Genomic DNA, 15642 nt, shown 5'->3' with positions numbered 1-15642 from the left:
CAGTTTGAGTCTTTTATTTAGCTGGCAGTAGTGGCGCTCGCCGTATTGCAGTAGTTCGAGCAACGGAGATTTTTGTGAGGTAAGTGAATTGTGATAGGTATAGGTTAATGTTAGTCAGGGCCATTTTTTTGTAGGGATTTTGGAAAGTCAGATTGCGTTGCGCTAAAAAAATTGTGTGTCAGTTTAAGCACAGTCGTGTATAATTGTTCTAAGGGGACGTTTCAACTTGTTGAGTCCATGCCATGTGCTGTTGCTTCAGTACGCCGGGAGAAATGAGGTCCCACGTGATATTGGGATGTATCCCATGACTTTTGTCACCTCAGTTCACTGTGACATCAGTACAGAAGAAGACACCGATGGCAGCATCAACTAACATAAAACTTTCACAAAATTACATATAGAAGAAAATTGATCAACGGCTACACAAATTTATTTGAGAATAGTTCGGAGAAAGAATACTGAATCATAAGAAATAAGCTTAGGCGACGGAAGGGCGAGGGGACTCAGCGCGGTGGAGCGTACGTACAGACGAGACGCTGTCGCAGGCGAGACGACAGCCGGTGGACCTTGCAAAAGGACGCTGCACAATGCCCCGGAATGGCTGTGTTCAGAAGTTTTGTTAGCTGACCAGCACCTCAGACTAATGTTCATAGGGCTGAAAATACAGTTCTAGTGCCTGCTTCCCGGGCGGTCAAGTGGCTAGCTGTCGCCTGCTGGAACACAGAACTGGCCGTTTCCTTTTTGCCTCAGAGGTTTCCAAACGAGGTGCTGCCTCCCGCCGTCAGAATGGCGGGCTTTCCTGTCTTCATGTGCGTCTCAAGGCAGAGAAGAGGCCCAGTTTAAATTTAACCTATTTAACGGCCCCGCGGTATCTGACAAGTAATTAATCGCTCTCATAATGACGGTAGCCGAAATCTACTTACAAATTTCGGTTCGCCCGTACCGAGAGAATCGTTACTATAACGTCTCCTTCCTTCCTGTGATTATTTTGATAGGGTAATTCGCGGGGGAACCTTCGTGTAAGTCGAAATAACATTGACACGCAAATCACGGATTTAGCGGCGGTTTCGTTCTCTTCGGAAAGTCCAGAAACTTCCACCTGATGTCATATTCCTTAATTTCTTATCGACTCCTCCTGTATCCAGCCTTTCGCTAGCGCCAATGCACTCGCCACGGCACGTGATGTTATTGAGAGAGTTCGTAAAACGAAGTGTTGTTAACAGTACACTCCGTTTAGCCTATGTAGGTCTTGCCACATTGGCAGGATATGTGACAGACTCTGGATTTCCGCAGTCCGATGTCGTCTTCGATACTAACAAGCAAAGCCCTGAAACTTCCTGGCAGATTAAAACTGTGTGCCCGACCGAGACTCGAACTCGGGACCTTTGCCTTTCGCGGGCAAGTGCTCTACCATCTGAGCTACCGAAGCTCGACTCACGCCCGGTCTCACAGCTTTACTTCTGCCAGTATCTCGTCTCCTAGCTTCCAAACTTTACAGAAGCTCTCCTGCGAACCTTGCAGAACTAGCACTCCTGAAAGAAAGGATATAGCGGAGACATGGCTTAGCCACAGCCTGGGGGATGTTTCCAGAATGAGATTTTCACTCTGCAGCGGAGTGTGCGCTGATACGAAACATCCTGGCAGATTAAAACTGTGTGCCCGACCGAGACTTTGTTTTTGGTAGGTAGGTAGGTAGGTAGGTTTTTGGAAGGTAGGAGACGAGATACTGACAGAAGTAAAGCTGTGAGTACCGGGCGTGAGTCGTGCTTCGGTAGCTCAGATGGTAGAGCACTTGCCCGCGAAAGGCAACAGGTCCCGTGTTCGAGTCTCGGTCGGGCACACAGTTTTAATCTGCCAGGAAGTTTCATATCAGCGCACACTCCGCTGCAGAGTGAAAATCTCATTCAAGCAAAGCCCTGTTTTAGGTGGTGGGCAGAGAACTGCCTTCGCTTGGTGTCTCAGGACAATTGGTCGTCTATCCGGATAATGATCTACAAAAGGGAGATTCATCTTTTGTTTCCGCCGGTTGTACCGCTGATGTAGAACGTAGGGATCTCCGGATTTGCCACTCCCTCTTCCCGTTCTTCCAGAACACCACCTTCTCGGGAAAGAGTTACATTGCTCGAGTGGATGCGAGCTGTACGTATCAGTGATTCCAGCACTCCTTTCCTCTGTGTTGTGTGGTGGCAGCTGTTCGCATGTAAAGCCATCATCGTCCGGGTCTTGTCTGACGTCGCGAAGCACACCTGACGTGGTATCCGTCAACGTTTCTGCACACTCTGGAACGACCAGCTACACCTCACGCAACACAACGTGCTCCTCATCGAGTTCTGCGACCGCAGTGCTCTCCAGCACTAGGTGACATGGGATCCTAACCACGCTGTTCGTTCACGAAAATGAACGCACATAAGATGATGGCCTTAGCTCTGTTAGGGCAGTCGAGGAAGAGCGGAAAAATTCTGGAGGATGATTCTGGACTCGTCGATGGCTTGAAAACAGAATTGCTGGTAGAGGAACAATAAACGTGTTGAACGCCGGTGTGAAATACATGCAAGTAGAAAATATTCGTTGGTAAAATTGACTCTCGATTTTAACATAAATATAGTTACTCTATAACGTCTGATGTCATTTTACGGATGCAAAATATCCATTTTCTCAGTGTTGTATTAACTACCATACTGTGGAGGATCGTATTCATCACTTAATTTGCAGGATGGAGATTTGTTTCGAAATTTCATTCGAATGCAAAATCACAGACTTTTCAATGTTATGAGTGATATTTACCGGAAAGATACAAACAAGAGGTAGCCCATGAAACCGACTAATAGGTATTTATCTTTTACACAAACTTTCGTAATAACAAAAACGTCTGCTGTGCAACATGTGTTTACTTTATGACACATTGGTAGTCACGTTGAAATTTCTAGTCACTGGGAAAACATTCCACTCGTTGGCCTATGCAACAAGAATTCTAGTAAATATATTATTTATAACAAACAGCCCAACCGTAACTGAAAAACTATCACATTATTAAGAAATCCCCTAATCGTGGAGAAAACAAAAGCAGGAAAAATATTTTGAACGAACTGTTACCTGGCTATTTTACGACGCTACCATCTACGCTACGGCTTCTATATAACAGCAGCGGCTAAGTTACATTATATACAATGTGAAAAAGGCAGCAGCTGTAAATGTCATTACTTGATATATAACATAAAAACTGCACCAAAAGCGACACACTTTTGATGAATTGTCGTTGCGTTGTGCCGTGGCATTGATACACTATCCTTTTTTAGCAAACAAGTTAAAACACAAAAAGTATCGCATAAGAGAAGTCTTTGACTACGGATATGTTATTTCCTGCCATGGTATTATAACAAAACGCACCTAAAAGGACGCACTTTCGAGGGATCTTCAATCTTCTGGTTTTAAGCAGCTTATATTCATGTCACGTACGCTATGTTTGGATGCAGCATTAGTATTGTCCTGCTTGACACAGTCACATCGTTTAGATATCTGGGCATAAAACTGCAAAGCGATATGAAATGGAATGAGCATGTGGGGACTGTGGCAGGGAGAGCAGGTGGTCGACTTCGGTTTATTGGGGGAATTTTAAGAATGTGCGGTACGTATGTAAAGGAGGTCGTATATAAACGCTAGGGCTACCGATTCCTTTGTACTGCCCTAGTACTTGGGATTCGTACCATATCGGATTAAAGGAAGACACCGAATCAGTTCACAGGCGGGCTGCCGGATTTGTTACTGGTAGGTTCTGACATCAAGCAAGTCTTACGTACATGCTTCGATAACTCAAATGGAAATTCCTGAACAGAAGGCGACATAAGTTTTGAGGAACACTACTGAGAAAATTTACAGAACGCGCATTTCAAGCTGATTGCGTAATGATGCTCCCGCCTCCGGTATACATTATGCTTAAGGACCACGAAGATACGTGAAATTGGGGCTCACGTGGAGGCTTACAGACAGTCATTTCCCTGCGCTCTTATGGGAAATGAAAGGAAATACTTAATGGTGCTATGAGGTACTCTCCGCCACGCGGCATGCAGTGAACTGCTGAGCAATTGTATAGCTGAAAATGTAGATGATATAGAAAACACGTAACATGCAGTGTAGCTCTGTGTGGCTTCAATTAAGCGTATTTTAAATTTGCTTGTGGTGTAAAACCGATGCTGGATACCACTGGGCACGCTCCGATGCACAAGGCAAAAATGGCAGGTTTTCTTTTCTTTCACGCTTCGCAGTATTATGAGAAAAAAAAAACGAAAAACCACGCTGTGACATCACTAGCTCTTCGTCGACGAACGTTTATGTGTTCCTTGAGATGACGCCTGATGGGCCGGCGGACGTCTTTCGGTACACACTGAGGAATAAGCGCTGAGGTGAAAGCGCTGCGTCTGCTGCCAAGGTGTCAAGTCCTTAAGCACACATGATGATGGAAACCTGGTCGCTTATCGAAATACACTCCTGGAAATGGAAAAAAGAACACATTGACACCGGTGTGTCAGACCCACCATACTTGCTCCGGACACTGCGAGAGGGCTGTACAAGCAATGATCACACGCACGGCACAGCGGACACACCAGGAACCGCGGTGTTGGCCGTCGAATGGCGCTAGCTGCGCAGCATTTGTGCACCGCCGCCGTCAGTGTCAGCCAGTTTGCCGTGGCATACGGAGCTCCATCGCAGTCTTTAACACTGGTAGCATGCCGCGACAGCGTGGACGTGAACCGTATGTGCAGTTGACGGACTTTGAGCGAGGGCGTATAGTGGGCATGCGGGAGGCCGGGTCGACGTACCACCGAATTGCTCAACACGTGGGGCGTGAGGTCTCCACAGTACATCGATGTTGTCGCCAGTGGTCGGCGGAAGGTGCACGTGCCCGTCGACCTGGGACCGGACCGCAGCGACGCACGGATGCACGCCAAGACCGTAGGATCCTACGCAGTGCCGTAGGGGACCGCACCGCCACTTCGCAGCAAATTAGGGACACTGTTGCTCCTGGGGTATCGGCGAGGACCATTCGCAACCGTCTCCATGAAGCTGGGCTACGGTCCCGTACACCGTTAGGCCGTCTTCCGCTCACGCCCCAACATCGTGCAGCCCGCCTCCAGTGGTGTCGCGACAGGCGTGAATGGAGGGACGAATGGAGACGTGTCGTCTTCAGCGATGAGAGTCGCTTCTGCCTTGGTGCCAATGATGGTCGTATGCGTGTTTGGCGCCGTGCAGGTGAGCGCCACAATCAGGACTGCATACGACCGAGGCACACAGGGCCAACACCCGGCATCATGGTGTGGGGAGCGATCTCCTACACTGGCCGTACACCACTGGTGATCGTCGAGGGGACACTGAATAGTGCACGGTACATCCAAACCGTCATCGAACCCATCGTTCTACCATTCATAAATGGTTCAAATGGCTCTGAGCACTATGGGACTCAACATCTTAGGTCATAAGTCCCATAGAACTTAGAACTACTTAAACCTAACTAACCTAAGGACATCACACACACCCATGCCCGAGGCAGGATTCGAACCTGCGACCGTAGCAGTCCCGCGGTTCCGGGCTGCAGCGCCAGAACCGCGAGACCACCGCGGCCGGCTACCATTCATAGACCGGCAAGGGAACTTGTTGTTCCAACAGGACAATGCACGTCCGCATGTATCCCGTGCCACCCAACGTGCTCTAGAAGGTGTAAGTCAACTACCCTGGCCAGCAAGATCTCCGGATCTGTCCCCCATTGAGCATGTTTGGGACTGGATGAAGCGTCGTCTCACGCGGTCTGCACGTCCAGCACGAACGCTGGTCCAACTGAGGCGCCAGGTGGAAATGGCATGGCAAGCCGTTCCACAGGACTACATCCAGCATCTCTACGATCGTCTCCATTGGAGAATAGCAGCCTGCATTGCTGCGAAAGGTGGATATACACTGTACTAGTGCCGACATTGTGCATGCTCTGTTGCCTGTGTCTATGTGCCTGTGGTTCTGTCAGTGTGATCATGTGATGTATCTGACCCCAGGAATGTGTCAATAAAGTTTCCCCTTCCTGGGACAATGAATTCACGGTGTTCTTATTTCAATTTCCAGGAGTGTATTACGCTCCTAGACCACTAAAGTTCAGCGGTTTATCCGTGAACTGTTTCGTTAACATGCAAACCGGCAGAAGTTGAACAACCACCCGTAATGCAAAGATTGAAGGGTGAGTTGAGAGGCTCACCTGCGGAAGTGGCAGAAGGCGCCGATGCCGCCGAGGAGCGCCAGCACGGTGACGGCGAGCAGCAGGTAGAGCGCGACGTTCCGCGGCGAGCCCGGGCAGCTGGAGCTGTCCTCCAGCGCCGACTCCAGCAGCAGGGCGTGGCCCGCCTGCTCCTGAGGGTCCGTGCACAGCGGCTGCGTCGGCCGCTCCACCCGGGGCCCTTCCAGCGATTCACTGACCGAGGGTAATAAACAACAGTAAGACTCACCACAGGAAACACGAGAGCGCAATCGCTTTGCTACAGTACACCATTCATGCATCCAAAAGATTCGACCGCATTTTAAGGTTCGTTCACACAGGCCATATTTTACGGCAATTTATTTACGAGGGCAGTTCAATAAGTAATGCAACACATTTTTTTTCTCGGCCAATTTTGGTTTAAAAAACCGGAAATTTCTTGTGGAATATTTTCAAACATTCCTGCTTCGTCTCGTATAGTTTCATTGACTTCCGACAGGTGGCAGCGCTGTACGGAGCTGTTAAAATGGCGTCTGTAACGGATGTGCGTTGCAAACAACGGGCAGTGATCGAGTTTCTTTTGGCGGAAAACCAGGGCATCTCAGATATTGATAGGCGCTTGCAGAATGTCTACGGTGATCTGGCAGTGGACAAAAGCACGGTGAGTTGTTGGGCAAAGCGTGTGTCATCATCGCCGCAAGGTCAAGCAAGACTGTCTGATCTCCCGCGTGCGGGCCGGCCGTGCACATCTGTGACTCCTGCAATGGCGGAGCGTGCGAACACACTCGTTCGAGATGATCGACGGATCACCATCAAACAAGTCAGTGCTCAACTTGACATCTCTGTTGGTAGTGCTGTCACAATTGTTCACCAGTTGGGATATTCAAAGGTTTGTTCCCGCTGGGTCCCTCGTTGTCTAACCGAACACCATAAAGAGCAAAGGAGAACCATCTGTGCGGAATTGCTTGCTCGTCATGTGGCTGAGGGTGACAATTTCTTGCCAATGATTGTTACAGGCGATGAAACATGGGTTCATCACTTCGAACCTGAAACAAAACGGCAATCAATGGAGTGGCGCCACACCCACTCCCCTACCAAGAAAAAGTTTAAAGCCATACCCTCAGCCGGTAAAGTCATGGTTACAGTCTTCTGGGACGCTGAAGGGGTTATTCTGTTCGATGTCCTTCCCCATGGTCAAACGATCAACTCTGAAGTGTATTGTGATACTCTTCAGAAATTGAAGAAACGACTTCAGCGTGTTCGTAGGCACAAAAATCTGAAAGAACTTCTCCCGCTTCATGACAACGCAAGACCTCACACAAGTCTTCGCACCCGAGAGGAGCTCACAAAACTTCAGTGGACTGTTCTTCCTCATGCACCCTACAGCCCCGATCTCGCACCGCCGGATATCCATATGTTTGGCCCAATGAAGGACGCAATCCGTGGGAGGCACTACGCGGATGATGAAGAAGTTATTGATGCAGTACGACGTTGGCTCCGACATCGACTAGTCGAATGGTACCGTGGAGGCATACAGGCCCTCATTTGAAGGAGGCGTAAGGCCGTAGCATTGAATGGAGATTACGTTGAAAAATATTGTTGTGTAGCTAAAAGATTGGGGAATAACCTGGTGTATTTCAATGCTGAATAAAACAACCCCTGTTTCAGAAAAAAAATGTGTTGCATTACTTATTGAACTGCCCTCGTATTACTCCATAAAATTTGGGGATTGCAGCAGTTTGACGTCGACATTTTGCCACGTTATTTCGTTTGACAACCGTTTATCCATCTTCAGGCGAGCGTTTTACACTGGAGATTGCTAGTGCACGTCGCTAAAATTGTAACCGAATCCTTTCGCGGAAACTCTACAGCATAGGCTGCCGCTGTATGAGAGCCCTCGAGTTTAGTGACCTCTCCACTATCGAATATCTATGCCTATGATGTGCTGGCAGCAACGTACTTGTGGTACTACATGCATACCCTTCTAAGTGTGCGTCCGTGGAAATAAAATTCAGATGTCCAATCAATAGAATTCGTTCATCTCCCAGAACTCGCAGAGAGGAGCTTTGGCGAGACTCCCTAGCTGAAGACAATCACATAACGGTCAAGGAGGAAATAGCCGAAGGTTCACACCTGTCATACGTGACCTGGAAGACTTTGAACAGACCGCGAGTTGGGGTGTCAAGGTGCAAAGCCAACCTCAGGAAGTGGGGCTTCAGTAATGAGGAGGAAACTTGTCAGTATGGTGACGTACAGGACGAACAACGTCTGCTAGTCTGAAGGAACCTACCGGCTGCATGCACCATCTGTGATCTTGTTGCAGCCAGCGAATCTGCTGTGATAACCGCCGAATCCTGGGCCCGTCAAAAAATATAAACATCTTGCTGCTTGTTTATCTCCTGCTTGTTCGTATATATTACTGAATCTGTATCATAAATACTACTGTACATACACTCCTGGAAATGGAAAAAAGAACACATTGACACCGGTGTGTCAGACCCACCATACTTGCTCCGGACACTGCGAGAGGGCTGTACAAGCAATGATCACACGCACGGCACAGCGGACACACCAGGAACCGCGGTGTTGGCCGTCGAATGGCGCTAGCTGCGCAGCATTTGTGCACCGCCGCCGTCAGTGTCAGCCAGTTTGCCATGGCATACGGAGCTCCATCGCGGTCTTGAACACTGGTAGCATGCCGCGACAGCGTGGACGTGAACCGTATGTGCAGTTGACGGACTTTGAGCGAGGGCATGCGGGTGGCCGGGTGGACGTACCGCCGAATTGCTCAACACGTGGGGCGTGAGGTCTCCACAGTACATCGATGTTGTCGCCAGTGGTCGGCGGAAGGTGCACGTGCCCGTCGACCTGGGACCGGACCGCAGCGACGCACGGATGCACGCCAAGACCGTAGGATCCTACGCAGTGCCGTAGGGGACCGCACCGCCACTTCCCAGCAAATTAGGGACACTGTTGCTCCTGGGGTATCGGCGAGGACCATTCGCAACCGTCTCCATGAAGCTGGGCTACGGTCCCGCACACCGTTAGGCCGTCTTCCGCTCACGCCCCAACATCGTGCAGCCCGCCTCCAGTGGTGTCGCGACAGGCGTGAATGGAGGGACGAATGGAGACGTGTCGTCTTCAGCGATGAGAGTCGCTTCTGCCTTGGTGCCAGTGATGGCCGTATGCGTGTTTGGCGCCGTGCAGGTGAGCGCCACAATCAGGACTGCATACGACCGAGGCACACAGGGCCAACACCCGGCATCATGGTGTGGGGAGCGATCTCCTACACTGGCCGTACACCACTGGTGATCGTCGAGGGGACACTGAATAGTGCACGGTACATCCAAACCGTCATCGAACCCATCGTTCTACCATTCCTAGACCGGCAAGAGAACTTGCTGTTCCAACAGGACAATGCACGTCCGCATGTATCCCGTGCCACCCAACGTGCTCTAGAAGGTGTAAGTCAACTACCCTGGCCAGCAAGATCTCCGGATCTGTCCCCCATTGAGCATGTTTGGGACTGGATGAAGCGTCGTCTCACGCGGTCTACACGTCCAGAACGAACGCTGGTCCAACTGAGGCGCCAGGTGGAAATGGCATGGCAAGCCGTTCCACAGGACTACATCCAGCATCTCTACGATCGTCTCCATGGGAGTATAGCAGCCTGCATTGCTGCGAAAGGTGGATATACACTGTACTAGTGCCGACATTGTGCATGCTCTGTTGCCTGTGTCTATGTGCCTGTGGTTCTGTCAGTGTGATCATGTGATGTATCCGACCCCAGGAATGTGTCAATAAAGTTTCCCCTTCCTGGGACAATGAATTCACTGTGTTCTTATTTCAATTTCCAGGAGTGTATACTGGATTCCATCGGGAACCTTTTTTAAAAATCAGTTCAGTTTACGAGGATGTCCTATTTACAGCGAAAGTGGAGGTGAGCGGCTGCCTGTCGTTTCTGGATGCCGCTTTCGATCTCACATGGGATGGGTCACTGTGACATCATATTAACCGTAAACTCACACAATCATATGGGCCTGTATTTGCCGGCGTCTGGCTGCCACCTGCGCAAACTATGGGCGTCTTTGGAACTTCGGTGCTTCTGGCACATATTTCCGGTAGAGACAGCCTAGCAAAGGAGCTGAAACACCTGCTGTTAATGTTCTATGTCAATGGATATTCTCCACATCAGATCAGCACTCCTTTGAGGAGGAACAAACGTGATCACGCAGAAGATCAACAGGAGAAGAAACTGTTCGAATCCTATGTGTTCCACCCCCATGTCGGTAACATTTTATCAAAATTAGGCTGGAAACATTTTCTTAAAGTAGAGTTCCAGTCACTTACGCAGCACATAAGCGCTTCTCATTTCGGTAAATGATGATCTGCATTTTCAGAAGGCTGACGTTTACAGAACATCATGCCTGTGAGACTAAGTCTGTATTGTTCAGATTAAAAGCACAGAAAGTGAAAAGTGCTTTGAACATAATCGCCACAATCGCCTTTCGCAGACCAGTAAGGCACCCATAAGCAGGCGTTGTATCTCCAAACGACACGCTATGGAGTATTCTGCCACTAATATGTTGGTCCTGATGACTTCCTTCTGAGGTTCAGTTATTGAACGATCTATGGAAATAGGTTTGGTGGAAAATCTTATCACTCGTGGTGGCGGCTTTCTATTCGTTAAGGCGTGGAGCCCAGTGATTTGTTTAACATCGTTAGAAACGTAACATTTTGTGCCTAACGACACGTATATCGACAGTTAATTTAACTAATTTGACATTTGCGTTTTATCTGGGCGTTACGTGAATGTAGTATCACCGAATAAAATGTCCCTGCTTGCCACAGATTGAACAATATTTGAAGAGGGAGTTAAACTCGACGGAGGGCATTCACCATGCGCATGCGTCTCCGCGCCAACTTTTAGTACAGACTTGGAGACGTGCACTTGCAGTCTCCACCGTGAACTACTCGCATTAAGCAGGATGAGTGAATGATAGCCAAAGTACCGTATCACGATTTCACGTTTCCCGGCTCCAATCTCGGAGCTTTATTTAGTCATCCCACCGGGAAACCTTAAATCCAATCTGTACATTTATCTGTCGTGTGACATACATTGAGAGCTTTCGAATCAAATGAATAACTATACATAAACAAAGATTATTAAAATACTAATTATTATTCTACCACATATCAACATTTCAACACAAATGTCTAGCGTAATATAACACAAATGACATTAGTTACCGGCGAATATCAAAGCCATTTACAGGGAGTGAACCACATTGTGGGCCACATTGGAAGAATAAGAGTGTTTTTGGGCCACACATAATATACTTAACACTTCTAATAAAGTACTGAGAAAAAAAAAAGAAAAGTGTCATCGACCAAAGAGAGAAAAGTATCGTGTGGCGCGAGCTCTGACTGAGAATAGTCTATTTACCATAAATAAAAAAAAACGGAATTTAATCGCTTTTTCTGCCACTTGTGTGATATATGCTCACTTCTTGGGCTGCACTGATACTAGCTTTTGGCAGCATGCGGTCTGTGTGCTATGGGTTGGACACCTCTTCCTAGTAGGGTGCCGGCCGCGGTGGTCTAGCGGTTCTGGCGCTGCAGTCCGGAACCGCGCGACTGCTACGGTCGCAGGTTCGAATCCTGCCTCGGGCATGGGTATGTGTGATGTCCTTAGGTTAGTTAGGTTTAAGTAGTTCTAAGTTCTAGGGGACTTATGACCTAAGATGTTGAGTCCCATAGTGCTCAGAGCCATTTGAACCATTTGAACCTAGTAGGGTGTAGGAAAACCGTTGGCATTCTAGCCACCTTTCAGTAGCCTCGAAATGGATGAATAAGGGTCATGTTTGATTTTCTGGAGAATCTTACTCCACTCTTCCGTAAAATAGTGGCAAGTGATGACGGATGTGCAGAGCCATTTTATACACAGTAGAGCACAAAGTCGTAATAATATTGGCATATGCTGACTTTCGTGACCACATGGAACCGTGCAGTTCGCCCTCGTGTTCGCAAAATCAGTCGTGGACGATATGAGCTGTGTTAACAGGGCCCTTGTCGACTTCGAACACAGCGTCACCATTGGGGAAAAAAACATTATATTATGGGAAGATACTGGTCAGATACAATGGCTACATAATCCTTCGCAATAATGGCACCTTACAGAGTAACCATGGAGCCCATGGAATACCACAGTATGGCTGCTCAAATCATGATCGAACCCTTCCCCTCTCCTCCCCCCCCCCTCTTGTGTTTCACTCTTAGGACTTAAACTAGGCCATAAGTTGCAAACTATGAATCTAGAAACATCCGACCGAATGACTTGCTTCCACTGCTCCAAGGTCCAGGGCATATTGCTTTTGCATCACGTTTACTTGTTACAAGTACTTGCATCACTGATGTATGCTTTTGCAATTCCAGATCTGTCTGCGTATCGCAGCCTCTGGACCTTCCTTCCTGTTGTTCCGGTGCTGACAGAATTCGCGAGTGTTACGTGCAGTTATTCAGTGACTTTTGAGCGGTCTTCTTCTTATTTTTTGCTGAAAACTGCTACGACGACCGTGTGTCACAATGACCCAACACAAACTTTCCTGCGGTTGTGACATAGCGGATGATGTTTTTGCGGTTTCCGTGCGGTATAAATCTTTGATGCGATGCCTTTTGAAGTCCGACTTGTCGATTTCTTGGTAACTGTCGTCTTGTGGCTTGCAAATGCGGGAAAGCCCCCTTATTTCCTCAATTTCACTTTAGCTCATTTCTCGGCAATATTATGGCCGGTCATGTCGCCGAACATGTGTCTGCAATCTGTATGGCGGCTAATGTTGCTGGGGAAGATTACTGAGCCGTCTTGTCGACGATGTCCTATTTCTGTGATTCGTGTAGATGTACAATTAGATAAAGCATAAAATAAAATGTGCCGCTCTGCTCATCGCCTAACACGACCATCCTCCGATTAGAGAATGCTACGAACTGAGAATAGTGAAAAACCGCAGCAAATGCCACGTTATCATTTGATTATACGTTACCAGCACGTAACTGAAATTCAATGAGATTTGCATTATTTTGGGTATGCATGAGGATCACTGGCATCGTGCAGTGTACAGGCATGTTGAGTGTTCGGTCCTGACAGTGGCCTGTTGTTAGTCTGAATGGGAACATGAGGCGAAATTTCGTTGCCAAGATTCTGGTCTATCAGTTCTGAACACATCAAAAATGAGTTGCTAAATGTTGGCCCAAGCATGTCGTAGTCCCTAGTCTGGAATCTAGACATAAGATAAGTGACTCACTAAGGAGCTCCGTGTCATTATACATCGCTGGCTGGTGTCCCGCAGAAGCTCGGTTCCAGAATCTTTTTTTTTTTTCAGGAGTAAGATGCGGTCGTTACTAGAGTACGGACAGATGAGTGGAGTCATACCCAGGAATCCTAGACCGCTGACAAACGCAGTGGCATCATTTCCAGCAATATGTCCGCGTTCTGCACTAACTGAGACGACGATCACACTCGAGTACGATTCCACTGGGGGACATTCTGCAATTTATTCGCACGGACATAGGTACACAACCCGTTACATTTTAATTTAGGAAGCCTTACTGTATGGATAGGTTCAGCCTTCACCTTTATGTCGGCTTGAGCTCTGCTGGTAATACTTCATTGCGGAGTCTGAATGTTCAGGAACAGCAGCCTATTATTCAAGAGCCGCAACCAGAGAACGCAGTGATGTTAGACGCTATGTTCTAGAGCGAAATCGATGTTGTCTCATGTCAGAGACTTTGCACTCGGTTCGGAAAATTGGAAATTGGTGGTAAGGGCTATGGGACCAAACTGCTGAGGTCATCTGTCCCTAGGCTTATACACTACTTAATCTAACTTTAACTAACTTACGGCAAGGACAATACACACACACAGACACACACACACACACACACACACACACACACACACACACACACACACACACACACACACAGACATGCCCGAGGGAGGGGGGGGGAGCAGCGCGAACCGTGCAAGGCATTTAGACCTCGTGGCTTCACCGCGCGGCCACTCGGTATGTCCTGAGACTCTGGGCAGGGTGGATAGTCCATTTCTGGAATGTTTTTGAGCGCAAACCATTGCCTCACAGATGCTATTTTGAAATAATACATTGTCCTGCTGATACAAACCATCATCGTTTGCAGATTGTTCCTTTACTGTACGCATTCACTATGCTGTAAAATGTGTCCATATCTTTCCGCAATTAGCGTTTTCTTAAGCGCAATAGGGGGACCATGCGGAACACCACGTCCTCCGTACTTCACTGTTGCTACTACATATATTGGCAGGTAACATTTCTGCTCATTCATTTTCCTTTCCCTGGAGGAAATACCTGAGGTGCGGCCGCAGGGGTGCCTTAGCAGGAGGCGCCCTGTGCCCACTTCAGTTTAGACAAGTATCCATGGATATCAACAGAATCCTGACTTTCCGTTCTCCATGAAACCTGAGAAACTGATATCTATCTGAAAAGTATTTGTATTTGGCTAATCCTGCCGTGCCTACAATTCTAGAAGGTGCGTGGGCCACAACCACCTCGAGTGGAAGACCTTTTAAACTCAGCTGCTATCTGGTAAACTGTTTATGCGTATTTGTACTCCAAGGCAGGAAACTTTTTTCAGAGTTCACCTATATACAGGGTGATTCAAAAAGAATACCACATCTTTAAAAATGTGTATTTAATGAAAGAAACATAATATAACCTTCTGTTATACATCATTACAAAGAGTATTTAAAAAGGTTTTTTTTCACTCAAAAACAAGTTCAAAGATGTTCAATATGACCCCCTCCAGACACTCGAGCAATATCAACCCGATACTCCAACTCGTTCCACACTCTCTGTAGCATATCAGGCGTAACAGTTTGGATAGCTGCTGTTATTTCTCGTTTCAAATCATCAATGGTGGCTGGGAGAGGTGGCCGAAACACCATATCCTTAACATACCCCCATAAGAAAAAATCGCAGGGGGTAAGATCAGGGCTTCTTGGAGGCCAGTGATGAAGTGCTCTGTCACGGGCTGCCTGGCGGCCGATCCATCGCCTCGGTAGGTTTCATAACTAACCTTTTTCGTAGGACTCTCCATACAGTTGATTGTGGAATTTGCAGCTCTCTGCTAGCTCTGCGAGTCGATTTTCCTGGGCTGCGAACAAATTCTTGCTGGATGCGTGCTACATTTTCATCACTCGTTCTCGGCCGTCCAGAACTTTTCCCTTTGCACAAACACCCATTCTCTGTAAACTGTTTATACCAACGTTTAATACACCACCTATCAGGAGGTTTAACACCATACTTCGTTCGAAATGCACGCTGAACAACTGTCGTCGATTCACTTCTGCCGTACTCAATAACACAAAAAGCTTTCTG

The 15642-nt window shown here is 47.9% G+C and overlaps 1 protein-coding gene across 1 annotated transcript in view; it reads right to left on the bottom strand.

Moving 5' to 3' along the window:
• LOC126094740 (toll-like receptor 2) overlaps window positions 1-15642 on the bottom strand; it is a 151418-nt gene that overhangs the window by 40288 nt on the left and 95488 nt on the right. Inside the window, exon 9 of the mRNA XM_049909292.1 lies at window positions 6236-6448. Coding sequence (XP_049765249.1) covers window positions 6236-6448 — 213 coding nt within the window. The remainder of the gene's footprint in view (window positions 1-6235; window positions 6449-15642) is intronic.

This window comes from Schistocerca cancellata, chromosome 1, assembly GCF_023864275.1.
Source record: "Schistocerca cancellata isolate TAMUIC-IGC-003103 chromosome 1, iqSchCanc2.1, whole genome shotgun sequence".
Taxonomy (NCBI): domain Eukaryota; kingdom Metazoa; phylum Arthropoda; class Insecta; order Orthoptera; family Acrididae; genus Schistocerca; species Schistocerca cancellata.
The sequence above is the reverse complement of the archived record's forward strand: the minus strand, read 5'-3'. Positions and strand labels throughout refer to the sequence as shown.